The sequence below is a fragment of the Procambarus clarkii genome, chromosome 68, assembly GCF_040958095.1.
Source record: "Procambarus clarkii isolate CNS0578487 chromosome 68, FALCON_Pclarkii_2.0, whole genome shotgun sequence".
NCBI lineage: Eukaryota > Metazoa > Arthropoda > Malacostraca > Decapoda > Cambaridae > Procambarus > Procambarus clarkii.
Window position 1 is genome coordinate 522,208 of NC_091217.1, and position 16,553 is coordinate 538,760.

Below are 16,553 nucleotides of genomic sequence, written 5' to 3' on the forward strand. Positions count from 1 at the left end.
TCCCTCTAATCCCTTGTCTTTTTGCTATTCTCTCTCTTGCATTATTGTTTCTCCTGTTTTCTATTCTATATTCCTTAAGATCACCAATTTTAGGTCCAAGGCTCTTAAATAATAATATTCGATAATTGCACTTATTTATATTAATAAATTTTACAATATAATTACTGTACTTTAAAATTCATGACCAGAGTTAAATAAAAATAATCTACATTTTAAATAATTTATTATTATCTAATAGAGCTGCTGAACATTTTTTTGAAAAGCTTAGTCTAGATAAAAAAAATTATCCTTTATATAATGACAATGTTTCAGCTGGTAACAAAATTTAAACATTTGAAAACAATTACTGCATTAACTAATTTATTTACAATAAACATTAAATACAATACAGTACACTGATATAATTTTCCATTTAAAAATTGTAACAGATGTATTTAGTTACATCTTAAAAATCAAACACAGTATCTTTGATAATGAAAATGGTAGCTAACTACCGACCTACAGAAGCAAATGTGTGTACATTTAACCAAATTTTCTACCATTTTTTCCTCAGTCTATCTAAATGGCCACCTTTCTTCTTTCTAAACTTAGGTTTAGATTTTGATTGAACAGTATTCTGGGTGGGAGCAACAGTCAGGGATGACCCACCAGCTGTGGGTGAATCTTTGTCAGATATTTCTAAACGACTGAGAAGCTTGTCTTGCTCTTCAGAGTCCATGTCTTCATCAGCAGGCAATCCAATACGATTGCAGAATCTCGAGCGAACTACAAAAAAACAAAATTATTTGTGTATAGTAAACCACCTAATTGTAGTTCTTCTAGAAACACAGTGGGATAAAACAAAAAGAACAAAAATGAGAAAGCAAAAACAGGAAACGAAACCATGAACTTAATTAAACAGAACAAAGGTAACCAAGAAATGGACCATAATAAAACTGTCTTAGTAATCCGATGAGGTAGTTTTGAATGACCATCATTGCAATGATGCAATGAGAAGAAATATAAATGATACCTAACAATGAAGATGCAAAATATAGTTGTATAATATTAAGAGCAATTACTGACCATATTCTCAGTCTCCTATGCCAATACACAGTATATCACAAACTTTTATAACAGATTCTTAAAAATGCCAACTTAATGTAGTCAAAATTCATGTCACTTTCCCTACCCCTCCACTATTCTTCCATTCTCTCTATCATTATGTTACCTTATCCCCTCACCTCCCTCTTAGCACTGCTAAGCTCTCACAACTGTACAGTATACACAAAACAGAATGATGTAAAATAAAAGGTTTCAACCTTTCTCCTCTTCGGTAACAAGTGAGCTCTTTCAGCAAGGACAATGTACCACCAAATTCCAGACTATAATTGACTCAAGACTGAAAACAGTAAAAAATATGCACATCTCCTTTGCCCAAACTGTTTTATTTGAGAAAACTTCCAAGCCCCAGGTAGCACATACAACACCATTTAAGCTAAGTGAGAAAATGTGGCTTTTTTTTGGGTCATCAATAACTCAATCCTTGGTGTAATAATCTTTAATAGGGCCACTCTCATGGCATCCTCGGCTGAGGTATGTGGAGTGCTTGATTTTTAGGAAGCACAGTGCTGAGGATGCCTGGTCATATAAATCAGTATGTAAATCTTAAAATAACCCATAAGATTAATCTCACACACATGGGGACACGAGTACCCCAGATTGAGAACCACCCATTTAAAAGATTTTGTCTCCTATGCCACATGACTTGATTAGTCGTGTTTGGTTTAGTTTTGACTTTTTGGTGCCTTGGTTTTGACTTTTTGAATAGACTTGGTTTAGGCCCAGGACAGACCCGAATGTCGTCACTTCATCTTCTGATGTGTGGTTTGGTCATCACTAATTTAAAATATTGAATATATATATATATATATATGTAAATATGCCTGAATTGCTTAAAATCCTTAAATTATCTTAGAATTAAATAGTTACTAAAAAAAAAAGGAAGGATCAAGATAAAGTGCCATGTCTGAGAAACATGAATTTTGATAAATGCTGTTCAAGACAGAACTTACAAAAACTAATTACAAATACCATATAAAAAGCCACTACAAATCCCTACAAATAATTAAGAGATTTATATTCAGCAAAAATTAATTTCAAAATATCACACACTTTAAACCGATTAAAAGTAATGAAAATTGTTACACAAACAGAATATACTTAAGACCTTATTAATTATGATTCATATAAAAGTTTAACATAACAAAGCATGGAATATTGCATAAATATATTAATTATTTCAAGTAAAGCAAAATAATAAACAATTAAATAGTAGCTTACCATTACTTGATTCCCTAATATCCCAAACCTTGAAGTTATTTTCCTTGTTGTCCCCTCCCATGCAAAACACAAATGGAGAGTCGGAGCATGATGCAAGGCACTGGATAGTGCCAAGCCTGGGGTTAATCTCCTCAATAAAGCTTGGTTTTCCATCAGCAATATCCCATATTTTGACACTTCCATCAGCTGATACAGTAACCAAGCAACCAGGGCACTGAGGACTCATTCGTATAGCTGTGAACAAAATGCACAATTAAATAATTTATAAAACGTGATGGAGCAATATATATAGTAGTTTACTTTATTATGGACTATCATATTGTGTCTATCTATACTATCATAACTACTGTGTGAGCTTAAGCCTGCATTGAGCAGTAGTAACATCTAGACGTCTGCTGATTTTATTGGCCTATTCATAGATATTAGGCTCATTCTTGCATGTTAGTGTAAACATAGATGAATAGTTAGAATCATGATTACAAGATATTGTAGCAGAGGGAGATCGATGTGGCTGACAAATAAAAAGTAAAATTTTTTATCCATATTATTACGAATTGAGATTAATAACAAAAGATAATTAAAAATTGAAGATAATGAATCTCACCTGTGCACGCATCATTGTGTGCACTTAAAGTCCATAATGGTTTCTTTTGACGAGCATCAATACCAAAGACAGTTCCTTGATCTGTACTAGCCTGGAACATAATTTCACTGTTAATTTAATAAAATAATATGCATCATAACCATAATTTCACCATTACTTTATTAACCACTTTCTCAGGGTAGGAAAGCACTTGCATATACAGTAATGTGCATTATCATTACTGCATTTATAACTTTCATGGGGTGGGGAGGCATCAACCCAGAGAGAATAAGACGAGTAATGCCATAAAACATTATTATATATTATAATACACTAAAAATACCACATAACCATTCATTCTATCATTCACAATATAAAATAATACACAACATCAATAATTAAAAAGCACAACCCTATCAATGAATTTAAAATATGTATGATAAAAATGGTGTTGAGTGCATTCAACACACGGCACTCTGGTAGGAGCAGCTGGCAACCCCCCACTTAATGGGTTGCCAGCTTCCATTAACCAAAATTACTTACCAAACAGTTGTATGGCTCAGTAGTAACTGTCTCCCACACAACACATTCAATTTCTCCATCAAGATCCCAAGTCTTACAGGTGTCACTACTCCGGCCATCAAAAATTCTTACTTTCCTGTAAAAAAATACATCTAATAATTTCTTCCACATAAATCAAATTAATTACATTCTAGTGGGTTAATTATGCAATTGCAGTCACTTGTACTTGCCTCTTAAGTGATAGATGGTATTGGAAAATCTTAATATATCATAGACAGTATCATAATGATTCCATCTTTAAATTTAACCCCTTACTGTACTTAAAAGTTCCTCGAAGCATTTTTTTATAACACATTCTTTATTACTGTCTTAATATGTTATAAACCAAAGCAAAAAAAAAAAACTTCATCTTTTCATTTATTTTGTGTTAAAGATACATGTTCAAGATTTGTACATTACATAAACTAACATACTTTCACCTCTTCTTTTCTTTTTTGATATCAAGTAATAAATATATAGTCAAGACCTGCCAGAAAAATGTATAACATTTTGGCCATGATTTGACAATCAAATCTATTTATATTATAGTTCTTATTAAATATTAAAATAATTACATGTAACTAGATGTCACTTACCTATCACATGCTCCTGTAAGAAGAACGCTTGCTTCATTCGGGTGCCAGCTGAGGGACTGAACTTTGTCTGTGAATGATTTGATATGTTGAGCAACTGAGCCATGTTGAAGATCCCACAAGATTACTGTCTGGTCTACAGATCCACTTGCTAATACGTGCCTAAGGAAGAGAGAAAAATATGTGAGCATGCATGTGAATGTGTACAGAGAGTGTGTAAATTACCTAAGTGTAGTTACAGGATGAGAGCTACACTCATGGTGTCCCATCTTCCCAGTACTCTTTGTCGTATAACGTTTTGAAACTACTGACAGTTTTGGCCTCCACCACCTTGACACTTAGCGTGTTTCATCTGTCTACCACACTGTTTGCAAAAGAAAATTTTCTCATTTTTTTTGGCACCTACTTCCTTAGTTTGAATGTGTCCTCTTGTTTGTGAAACTGTTGGTTTCGGGAATTCCCCTTTGTCAATTTGGTCAATTCCTGTTAGTTTTTTGTAACTGGTTATCATATATCGCCAACTCTTTATGACTATATAAAATAAAAATTGTGCCCTGATATAGGATAAGAGAACCAGAGAAGTAACGGCCTAAACACTAACTCGGCATGTTTATTCCAAGCGAGGCTCAGGACTGGCTGTTGATGTCCAACTCCAGGAAGTTTCTTTTTCTTCTTGCCTCTCTTACCAAGAGTGTAAGCAGGCTCCATGCAATCTACTAAATCCAAGTCCCAGACATCAATCACAGGTGACATGCTCCCAATGGCTACCAGATTACCTGAAATATTGCACAAAAAGCAAGTTTTCAAGTCTGTACATTTTAGTCATAGAATCTATAAAATAGATTTACTCATCTAACTTTCATTGAAATTCAATAGGGCAAATAAACCAGGCTAAATTAACCATTTATGCTTAACATATAAACTGAAGAGACAAAAATAATTTGATTACCAGGCTGTTGCTCTCCTCTCATTGTATCACTTCAGTAAATTGTTGTTTTAATGAGTAAATTTGAGAACAAAAGGGCAGAGTATTTTTAATTTGAACATTATGAGATATTTTTCTTTTTTTCTCCTACAAAATAGTCTAAGCTTAACAGCAATTCCAGTTGTCAAGATTCTGACAACTGGAATTGTAAGATTTACAAGCAGATACTTGAAGTAATTATCTTCATAAATTTACAATGCTACAGTGGGCCAATTGTTATCTTCTAAAAAACAAGAAATCTTACAAAAAATAATTCACCAATGCAATTGTGCCAAAACTAAATTTTTCATATTTTTTTTGGTCAAAAATATTTTCTAAAAATATTTGTTAATCAAATTTATTTGTTTAAAAAAGTATTAAAGGCACTAAGACTGCAATCCTGCCTAAAACAATACTTTATAGTCTTCCCAATAACTGAACTAGAAAAATCATTACAGTATTTACCTTAATATTTTTTTAAGTTTCACCAGCTCATCCTCCAGTTTACATACTGTATTAGTTTTAGAACCAAGGATCCCATACATAAAACAAATAACAAAAAAGTCTAGTGTACAAATGTTACAATTAGGCAAGGCACTTATTCTGGCTAATGACCTGTGTAGTAACAGAATTGTGGTCAAGATAATTTACAATGTTGTGGTTTCCTCCCTCACTACTTGTGAGGGAGGAAATGTATATTTTTACCTCTCAGAATGTTTGGTAATGTGTTTATTTGTGATGTGTGTCTATGTATATATTAACACGATGTACTGAACGGGGTGAGAATAGCTTGAGCTACCTCATCCCTTTGTGTGTATTTTACCTCAATAAACTTATTTCAATTTCAATTTCAATTCAATGTTGTGGTAACCTATACTGGGGTTTAGAAAATACATTAATAAGTGGTCTAAGGCATGCAAATTGAAACTAACACATCTCAAGATAAATAAATTGGTCTAATTAACTACCAACTAATTATCCTATCTGAGATAACTGCACAAGTCAACAGAACACTTCTGGGTGAGATTAAAAAAGGTAATAAATATGATAGCCAATAGTTAAAAAATAGAGCAATAATGAAAATGGGGAGCAAAGCAGTGCGCGTCCCAAAAAGAAATGTGATGATAGGGGTACCTTTGTATTAAGGTACTCCTTTGAACTTCTGTGGCTTGCCTTCAAAAAACAGAAATTTAGGAAATCTTAAAATATACAGAAATGGTTAAGATTCCTAGCACAACTTTCATTCATCAGAAAACAAAAAATTGCATGCTTAACGAAGATGGTTAATGATATTAAGATCTAAAACTTCTTCAATTTTACTTATGTTTACTTTCTCTTTGTCCAATTAAGCTGAACTTCACTAGTACTACTAAATTTAAACTCCTTTAATACTATTATTCTTGAACTCTCTAAGTGAATCAGATTTGAAATCCTCTAATGCTATTAGGTTAGAACTTCCCAAGTTCAACTAGATTTAAACTTTCCTACTGGTATTTTGCATCTTAAATACAATGTAAAAACAATTCAAATTGTAATACTTGTAATCAAGTATGAACACCAAATGAGATACTGTACCTGGTCTGAGCTGCTCATCTCCTGGGTCATAATTGAGCCACTCCATGCACAATGGAGCAGCAGGAAGCAGAATGTCGTGATGGACATAAAAACTGCTCTCCTCGCCATTATATACTGTAAAGTAAGTAATTAATTATCAAAAGAAGGCACCAAGCTGGGGAGGCTATGTAGCTTCATCAAAAGTGCGGGATATTCAAAAGGCGCTAAATAGCACTAAGGATGCCAATATAAGAACAAAAGTGCATATCTAAACAACATCAAAGGCATCCGATTCACCAAAGACACTATCGAGGGATGGGTGACCACGAGGGACAGGTTCAATCAAAGGCATTAGAGCTAAGACGGAGCCCAGAATGGTGAAGAGCATCAAGACGACGAAGGGGTGGATGGAGAGGCAGACAAGCAAGCAGGACAGGCATAATCGTGTTCAGACAGCACGAGAGAGGAATGTAAAGAGAGGAACATGTACCCATCAGCTCCAGAAGTATGGGACAAGATATTCAGTAAGTTAAGGGCCTTAGAGCATTCAACTCGGAGATAGGAGATATAGGGTAACCAGGACAAGCGAGTGTCAAAGATTAACCCCAGAAGTTTAGCAGAATCCTCATACAAAAAACGATTATCATAATACGACAGGGGGAGGGGGGGGGTCGAAGGACAACCTGCTTCCGAGTAAAAGTCATAGCACAAGTCTTAGCCGGGAAGAACTTGAAGCCATGATTGGTGGCCCAGGATGACAAAGCATCAATCGCAAGTTGAAGCCGCCACTGGAGAAAAGGCGAGTCATTACTCTGACAGCAGAGGGTAATATCGTCAACATAAAGAGTGGAGAAAATGTCAAGAGGGAATGGAGGAAAGACCATTGAGAAGAGTAGTGCTCAGAACACTACCTTGGGCACCTTCATATTGCCGTAAAGAGGCAGAGAGTGCGGTACCAAGCAGCACTCAAAAGGAACAATGAGAGAGGAAGGTCTGGGGGAAGAGAGGAAGATTACTACCATATTCTGGAAGAAAAGAAGATTACAGACCATATTCTTTCCCAAAGTTGGGACAGAATATGGTCTTGCCAGGTAGTCATACGCCTTTTCCAGGTCAAAAAGGTTAGCAACAACAGAGGTCTTCGCAGCAAAGGCAGTACGAATATAGACCTCGAAGTTCACAAGGACATCAGTTGTGCGGCGACACTTGCAAAAGCCAAAATGACAAAGGGAGAGAAGGTGCAGCATTCCAAGAACCACATCAGATGCACATTGACCATATGCTCAGAGTTTGCTGATGCAACTCGTGACAGCAAAGGGGCGGAAGTTTTTAGGGGATGACCCTAGAGAACCAGGTTTCCGAATAGGAAGAACAACCGCCTCAAGCCAGTCCTCAGGGACTGACGACGACTCCCTAACAGACTCCCAGTTATAAACATGCAATAAATACTGAAACGTGCATGGAGGGAGATGGCGAAGCATCTCATAATGAATATCATTCGAGCCTGCCGCCATAGAACCGCAGAGGGCCAAGGCAGACTGGAGTTCTGAGAGAAAGGATCATTATAAAGAAGCTGAAGGGAAGTGCAAAAATCTAAGAGAAGATTTAAGAAGGGGGTTACGAGTAGGGAAAGAAGGAGGAAGATGAGAGCCGGAGATAACAGTCGAAAAGTGAGAACCCAGTTAAGTCACGACCAACACCGGATCCGCCACAATAGAACCATGGAGGTGAAGGACTGGCGAGACATCAGAAATAAACTTACCCGCTATCTTGCGGATTTTCTTCCAGATCAGGGGCAGAGGAGTGTCAGATGTAATGGTGAAAATGAAACATCTCCAACCCTCAAATTTAGCCATATGGATGGCCCTACAGGCCACCGCACTTGCCTTCTGAATCAAAAGACATGGGGTCCTATGGCGACGGTGCTTCTTCCAGGCTGCACGCTTACAGCCAGAGCAGTCTACATTCCACTAGGGAACACAATTCTGTGCACCCCTGGAGGTAGAGCAAGGCACAGAGCAGAGGGCAGCATTAAAAACTCATACAAAAGGAGGGAGAGGGAGGCTCAGGGGAGAGGCAGATCGGACAGGTCAGAAAGAGTAGCACGCAAGGTGAAGAGGTTCCAGTCAGCCCTGGCAATCTGCCACCTAGGGAAGGAGAGGGTAGGAAGAAGAGAGAAAAAGGTGACAAGGATGGGGAAATGAACACTTCTGTAGGTTATCAAGGACCCGCCAGGTGAAGTCCAAATAAAGAGAAGACGAGCAGAGAGAAAGATCAAGCCAGGAAAGGGTGCGAGTGCGTGAGTCAACATGAGTGGGCTCACCAGAATTCAGAAGACAGAAAAAGAGAGGACAAAAGATTCAAGAAAGCAGCCCCGGGTGTTTGTCAGAACACCACCCCAGAAAGTATGCTGACAGTTAAAATCACCCAAAAGGAGCACAGGCACTGGTAAGGAGTCCAACAGGTGGTTTAAGATCAGGAAGAGAAAGTGGGACATGCAAGGGAAGATAAATGGAACAACTGTATACCATTTACTCACAAAGATATGGGCTGCAGAACACTGAATGGGTGACTGAAAAAGTAGGGAGACGAAGGGAATATAAAGACGGATCAAGAGAACAGTCGAGGTATGGGCCACAGCAAGAGCTGGAGGGAAAGAGAGAAAGGAATAATCACGGAAGCAACCAGGACGAGCGCCAAGCATCGGCTCCTGGAGACAAACACAAAGCAGGGAAAACTGCATGATCAGAAGTTGGAGTTCATGGAAGTTGGCATAAAAACTGCGAATAGAGAGAACAAAAACAGATAACAAGGGAGAAACAAAGGCAAAGTAAAACACAGTAGACTAAGGAAGAACAAGATCAGGATCAGTGAAATCAGGGTGACAGGGCAAAAGCAAAGCTAGCAAAGATAACCAAGACAAGGGAGCAGGAGCATGGACCAGAGGAGAATGGACAGAGTCTGGAGCGGGAGGAGGCAATGAATGAATCGGGGGCAGGAAGGACAGAAACAGGTGAGGGCACCAGAGCAAGGGCAGCATCCAAGAGAGGATCAAGGATCAAGGAAACCTCATAGGAGGGACAGGAGACCCCGCCACTGGAAAGGAAAAGAAAGGGGAAGCAGGAATAGTGTCGGTGTCAGAAGGTGAGGAATACATCGAAGCCTTCTTACCCGCTGGGGAGGAAGGAGGAGAGGAGCCAGGTTTACGCTCCTGACAGAGACAGGCATACCATCAGCAATATACTGGGCAACCGTCTCAACAGTTTCAACACGAGAAGGAGAACGGGCATGGGTAACATGACGAACGCTGGGAGGAGGATGGACAACGGGCCTGAACAGACAGGCGGTAAGGAGGACCAAGAGACAGAGGGGAGGGCTGAGAAGGAGTGGGGCAAGAAGGGAAGGGGGGCACAGGAGACAAGGAAGACCAGGAAAGAAGGAAGAAACACCAGACGGAGAACCAGGAGGAAGACCCTCTGGCCCAGAACGCAAAAGAGCAGACGGAGCAAACAAGGTGGTGGTGGTGATGTCGGGGTTCAAGGCCTCGAAATGGTTGCGAAACTGAGAAAGCGGGAGAGGGCGAGAAGAAGGGAACGCAGCACACAGGCATAAGACATGCCAGAGAAAGAGGGAAGATGGTAAACCTGGTGCCTAGCCTCAGGAAAAGACAAATGATCTCGATGCTTCAAATTGAGGATGACTTCCTCGAACTTGTAATCCACACATGCGATGGAGAAGGCAGGGTGGGCGCCACCACAACTGATGCAGAGAGTTTAGGAAAAAGGGCACTCCATCTTAGAATGACCCCGAGGTTCCACACAAGGGGCAGACACACCTCACTTGTGCACCTGAAGGAACCATGCTCAAATCTCCAGCAACTGCTGCAGAGGCAAGGATAGGGAATGTACTCCTGAACAGAGCATCTGGCACCAGCCAGAATGACTGAAGAGGGAAGAAACCTACTATCAAACGTGACCTTCACAACGTGAAGAGGCTGATGGCAGCAACCACAAGGGGGTCGAGTGAAGGTATCCACCTGCAGGATAGAATGGCCTTGGGCTTCAAGGATATACTTAATATCCTCGTGGCAGTCTTCAAGTTTCCTGTCACTAGTTGCAACATGGTGCAGGAGAAGAATTGTGCCCATGCAGGCATTTAACCGGGCATTTTTGGAGATCCGAACACGGGCCCTAATACAGGACAATAAAGCAAAGTGGGCAGCAGTTTCCTGAGAAGGAGCTGCAATAACACATGGGTACCAGTATGGGTGGGGTTAAAGGTGACCAACGTATCCACCAAATCAACAAGGTGCTTATGGAGAAATAAATCAGGACGAGTAGGGTCAACATGAAGATCAAAATACTATGTCCATGTGGCAGGACTAAACAAAGCCTGGAAAGAAGGAAATTGGGAAGGAATCAAGCGCGAGCAAGTGTGGAAGTGATTATGCTGAGCACCCCCAGTAAGAGAGGGGGGGTAAAAGGTGCAGTTGTGACAACTAGAGACAGAGCCACACCATGTGATGAGGTCATTACCACTTAGGGCTTGGGGCTCAACTCCGCCACAGAGGTAGGAAGGGAGCAGAGAGGGGCAGTCAGAAGAGTCCGAGAAGGAACATGGTCAGGGCCCAATGTAGGAGGGGGGGGCTACAGAGCCAGTTTTTCCAGCACAGTCCGACTCGGGGGACCTGGTCATCTACCCCATGAGTCTGAGATGGTAAAGGAGGGTCAGAAAAGGCATAAAAATAAACAAAAACAAAATTCATCCATGAATAAGCCCCCATACCCACCATGGAGCCACAATTAGAGGATAGGATACCTCACAAGATGGGGCCCCCTCAGGGGTGCATCGTAGGTATACGCCATGCAATCACCACCTTAACACTTTCGCGTTCCACAGACTTAATATCTCTTCACTCATTTTTCTACTGAATGTGTTCCAGTGACGCATTTTTGCGTCACTCGATATAAAAATTTGTAAAAAAAAAAGTTTCTATGCGATCTTCAATTTTTTTTTTTTTAAATGAGCGCCATTGTTTTCCCACAATCCTCCGTAGGCCGCATGGGATTCTGGGTCACGCCATGCGGTCGGCCTAGTCCTTTGTTTACGTCTCTCGTGACCGGACTACCGCGCTCCCGCGTCCAGAACCTGTGCCACTCTCTGCCCTGTGTGGCAGTGTTTATTCGTTCCTGTCTCCTTACAACGCATTATTACTTGCAAACATGGATCATGGTAAAGGACAGAGCACCTCTACCCCCAAGAAGGATAGTGAAATGACCAAGGAAGATAAGTTGAGTGAGCTGTACAAAAGGTTCAGCAATGTGAAGCTTACCCCTAGTAAAATTCCTGATTTGTTGGATCGTTTGTCAGATGTGGAGGCAGATGCTGAAGGGGAAGAGCGTCAGAGTGATTTCAGTAGTGATAATGAGGGGACAGCGTCGTCTGATGAGTTTGATTCATCATCGAGTGAGGAGAGTAGCGAGGGGATTGAGGATGAGTCAGCGGATGTGGGCCGCCCCAAGGCACCTGTAAGGAGGCGTGCAGGACGTCTTCAACAGCCTAATCCCGATGCTGCCTGGTCAACTGACAATACACCACCTATTGTAGGCAGTTTCAGTGCCACACCAGGCATAACTGTCCCAGTGCCAATTACCCCCCTGCAATTTGTTCAATTATTTCTGACCCGTGCCCTAATTGAGTTCATCACAGTGGAAACTAACAGGTATGCCAGGCAGTTTATTCAGAATGCTTCCAGGCGCACTATGAGGTTGTGGAAGGAGGTATCTGCGAAGGAAATGGCAAGGTATTTGGCTTTATCAATCTTGATGGGTATTGCACGACTCCCAACAATGCGCATGTACTGGCAAACAAGCCGGTTGTGGCATATGAGGACCTTCAATGTGTTCATGACTTCAAAACGATTCCAACATATTGCCCAGTTTTTTCATACTTATAACCAGTTTGCAATTCCACCCAACAACAAGAACCGCATGATAAAACTCAGCACCATCATTACCTATTTGACCAACAAATTTGGCTCTTACTACGTCCCCAATCAAGCACTCAGTTTGGATGAAGGTACAATGTCGTGGCGTGGTCGTCTATCCTTCAAGGTTTACAACCCCAATAAGCCTGATAAGTATGGGGTAAAGTTGTACATGCTTGCTGAGGCAGGGACTGGTTATATTATTGATTTCGAGGTTTATTCTGGAGTGGGCAAGACAACAGTTGAGACAGTGATGGGCCTTATGCGACCCTTGTTGAACAAAGGTTATCATCTTTATATGGACAATTATTATAACTGTCCATCTCACAGAATTGCTAAGGGAAAATGGTGTGTACACTTGTGGAACACTCAGATTGCAGCGTGGTGCCCCTAAAGAGCTGCAAAAACTTGCCAAAGGTAAATTCGCTGTTGATCAGACTATTTTCAGGCGCAAGGATAACACTTTTGTTATCCTTTGGAAAGACAAGAGAGTGGTGTCAGTGATCACAAACTGCCATAATGCTGACACACAGGAAGTACAGAGAAGGAAGAGAGTGAAGAAACGTGACGGAACATCATCTGTTCAGATTGTAACTGTAAACAAACCAACAGCCATTTGCGACTACAACAACAACATGAAGGGAGTTGATCACTTCGACCAAATGGTCAAATATTACAGGTTCACCAGGAAGTCGCATAAGTGGACTAAGAAGATCACATTTTACTTCCTTCAGATGGCTATACACAATGCCTATGTGTTGTACAAGATGTACACAACTGATGCCAAGAAACTGACCCTACTCCAGTTTCATGAAGTAGCAATATGGGCCCTGTTGGGGTGGGACATGGATGAGTGGCCTGCTACTGAAAGCCCTCTCCCACATGCTGATGATTACCAGGATCCTTCTCATGATTTGGCAACACCTGGCCCATCTGGAGCGAGGCGTCCTTTATTTCATCGTCTTCCACGCCAACCACATGCCTCATCCTCATCAGACACTGAACCTGAAACTGAAACGCCTGCACCTCAAGCTGAAGCTACTCCTCCACCTGTGAAAAACCCCCGCATTGTTGATTCAGAGGACAGGCTAAACAGGAAGTTGACTCATGCATTAGTGAAAATTGCTAAACGGAAACGGTGCCGAGTTTGTATCAAGTCGGGAATTAGAAAAGACTGTATGTATCAGTGCAGGACATGTGGAGTTGCTCTATGTGCCACACCATGCTACTCAAAATATCACCGCAAGAGGATATTTTGGAAAGCAAAGAAATAACTCCTCTGCAAGCTTCCACTCCACCTAACGTAACATCTGTTGAGCAACTTCAGGGACATTTTCCTGAAGCCGGTGGAGTGGATAATCAAATGCTCAACTTGTTGACCTTCCTTCATCACATCGTGGGTAAGTACACATAATTTATATTACACATTTTGAGGTTATTACTTCTTCATACTTTGCTGTGGGTAGCTCTATATATATTCCAGTTCTTAGTGCTCAGATTGGTATGTCTACATAGTGCATCTTCTTGCGAGTATTTTGACACCAAAATGAACAATGTAGCACAAAAACTTCCATTGGAACAATATTTTTGTTTGTCGGGTGTATTGGGTGTACCGGGCGTGGAAACGGGTGTTTGGGCGGGTGAGGCATCGACGTGTTTGGGGGTGTTTGGGGGTGAGGCGCGCACGTGTAACCCACTTTTATGCATATGTCTGTGTAGGCAATTTTATTGCGATCACCGTGATACCAAACAAAACCATATGCAACAAGTTTTGACTTGATAAACACAATCAGAGTAGCAACATATAGGGAGAGTTTAGCGGAGTTTAGCGTGAGCGCGAAACAAAGCACGCAGTTCTTTGGTTGCTGGTCGCCTAATGTTAGCTTTGGTGAAATGTTATACATATGTTCTTATAGTACATTTCATTAGCTACACAGTGATACCAAAAAAAAACACGTACATCAAAAATGAGGGTCACAGACATGAGGAGAGTATAAACTTTTCAGTTGTGGTTGAGCGCATGTGCAGCTGGGCGCGCTCCGGCGGGTAACCCTAAGCCAACTTCCCACATTCCTGTGGGTGGGGCGACACCATTATTTATTGTGTATATTTATATGTCCGTGTAGGGAATTTTATTGCGGTCACAATGATACCAAAATAAACCACGAATAATAATTCTGGGGTTCGCAAACATAAAAACATCGTAAACATTGATGCCCGGTTTTACGCTCACAGCTAACGACCGCCACAGTTTGTTATTCGGTGTGGTTCTCATGTTGTCTTTGGTGACATTTTATATATATATTCCTCTAGAGCATTCTCTCGCGAACACAATGATACCAAATTTAAATACATGCCGCCAAAATTAAGCTCCCCACCCCGAAAAGATTATAAACATTTTAGTGCTGACGCGCAGTAGGCCGACACGAACGGCCCACTTAGGGCTTACCGTCAGCCTATTCCCAGGGAGCGCGAAAGTGTTAAGAACCATCAGTCCATCGAGATCGGGTTCACCAACGAGGGCAAAGATTGACAATAAAAGCTTCCCCTCGCTCAAAACGTCGGGTACCATAGTTCTACAGGTGAGAGTGCGCGCCTCCCCAAACACCCGGCATCAAAACAGAAGATGACATCAGAAAGAATAATAATAAAAAAGGCAAAAAGTCGGCAGGAAGCGACAACTGGAAGGAGAAGAGGGGGAAGGAAAAAAGAAACATAAGGAAAAGAAAAGTCATTCAGCACAATTTGTGAAGACGGCAACAGGAGCATAAGGCTACAAAAGGGCAGAGGACTGCTCCATGGAGCATCATACACCAGGAGCCGCACACCAAGTCCCCCTCACGATGAGAAGTCATCAGCTTCCTATTTTTGATGCAGTCACTAGAAATGGTGGTCATCAGATAAATCAGGATTGATATTTCAAGAGTTTATGTACACTTTTGTTCATATCGTAATGTATTAAACAAACGTGCATTGCGACACTAACCGAACCAATATTGAAAGCATTCACTATACTCGTACTTCGCAAAAGTTGTCAACAAGTGAAAAGACAGAGGATAACATAGAAACCACCTCAATCCATGATATCAAAAGCAAATATGGCAACTCAAAATGTCAAGAGAGATATAAACATACACCAAGCACAAAAAAGCTAGAAGTCACTTTGCCATAATCAGCGAGGTAAATATTTATTCCATTCTTAAGTGTTTTAACACATCACAAATACAGTGGCACCTCAACTTACGATTGCCTCCGACTTACGATAATTTTGAGTTACGATGTAAATTTGATCGAAAAATGCGACTTGACTTACGATAATGTCGCTGACTAACAATATTTGTTGGTACACGTTTGGGTCGACCGAGTGCATGGTTCCCGGTCACGTGGGCCAACCTGCCTCAGTTTACTAGAGCTGCCCGCTTAGTGACAATTACGCCTATAAGAAATTCTGTTTTTGTGGTGATTTTTTGCTTTTTGAACATAAAAACTGATTATTATATATCATGCCATGGGTCCCAGAAAGTCAGTGGTAAGACTCAACCTAAGAAAATAGTTGTGAGTAGAGGCAGTAGAGGATATCCCTTCCTCATTAAGAAAATGTGTGAAGTATGGAAAGAACTACAAAGTTTTGTTGAAAAAACTCACCCAGATAAAGCTGTAGCAGGCCGTTGCATTGACCTTTTAAATGACAATGTGATGTCTTACTACAGGCAAGTGTTAAAATGTAGGGAAAAAGTGTTTTCAGACAGATTCTTAGTAAGACAAGCAAGCAGTGAGCCACAAGCAATTCCTAGTGGTATGCAGGCAAAACATGCCAGAGAGTGTATCCCAGAAAAGTCATCACTGCCTGATGTTATAATAGAAGGGGACTCCCCTTTCAAACAAACAGTAACACCTCTCCTCCTCCACCCCTCATCACCATCTTCCATACACCATCAAGAGTCCTCCATAAAGGTAAGATAAACATATGTACTGTATTGTAGTTAGAGA

The 16,553-nt window shown here is 40.7% G+C and overlaps 1 protein-coding gene across 1 annotated transcript in view; it reads right to left on the reverse strand.

Moving 5' to 3' along the window:
* Positions 1-206: 206 nt before the first annotated feature.
* Positions 207-16,553, reverse strand: part of nclb (no child left behind) — a 28,053-nt gene continuing 11,706 nt past the window's right edge. Inside the window, exons 6-12 of the mRNA XM_045769418.2 lie at positions 6,599-6,712; positions 4,661-4,835; positions 4,063-4,221; positions 3,449-3,563; positions 2,927-3,017; positions 2,323-2,556; positions 207-765 (exon numbers count right to left, since the gene is read on the reverse strand). Of these exons, the coding sequence (XP_045625374.1) occupies positions 536-765; positions 2,323-2,556; positions 2,927-3,017; positions 3,449-3,563; positions 4,063-4,221; positions 4,661-4,835; positions 6,599-6,712 (1,118 nt within the window). The 3' untranslated portion in view covers positions 207-535. The remainder of the gene's footprint in view (positions 766-2,322; positions 2,557-2,926; positions 3,018-3,448; positions 3,564-4,062; positions 4,222-4,660; positions 4,836-6,598; positions 6,713-16,553) is intronic.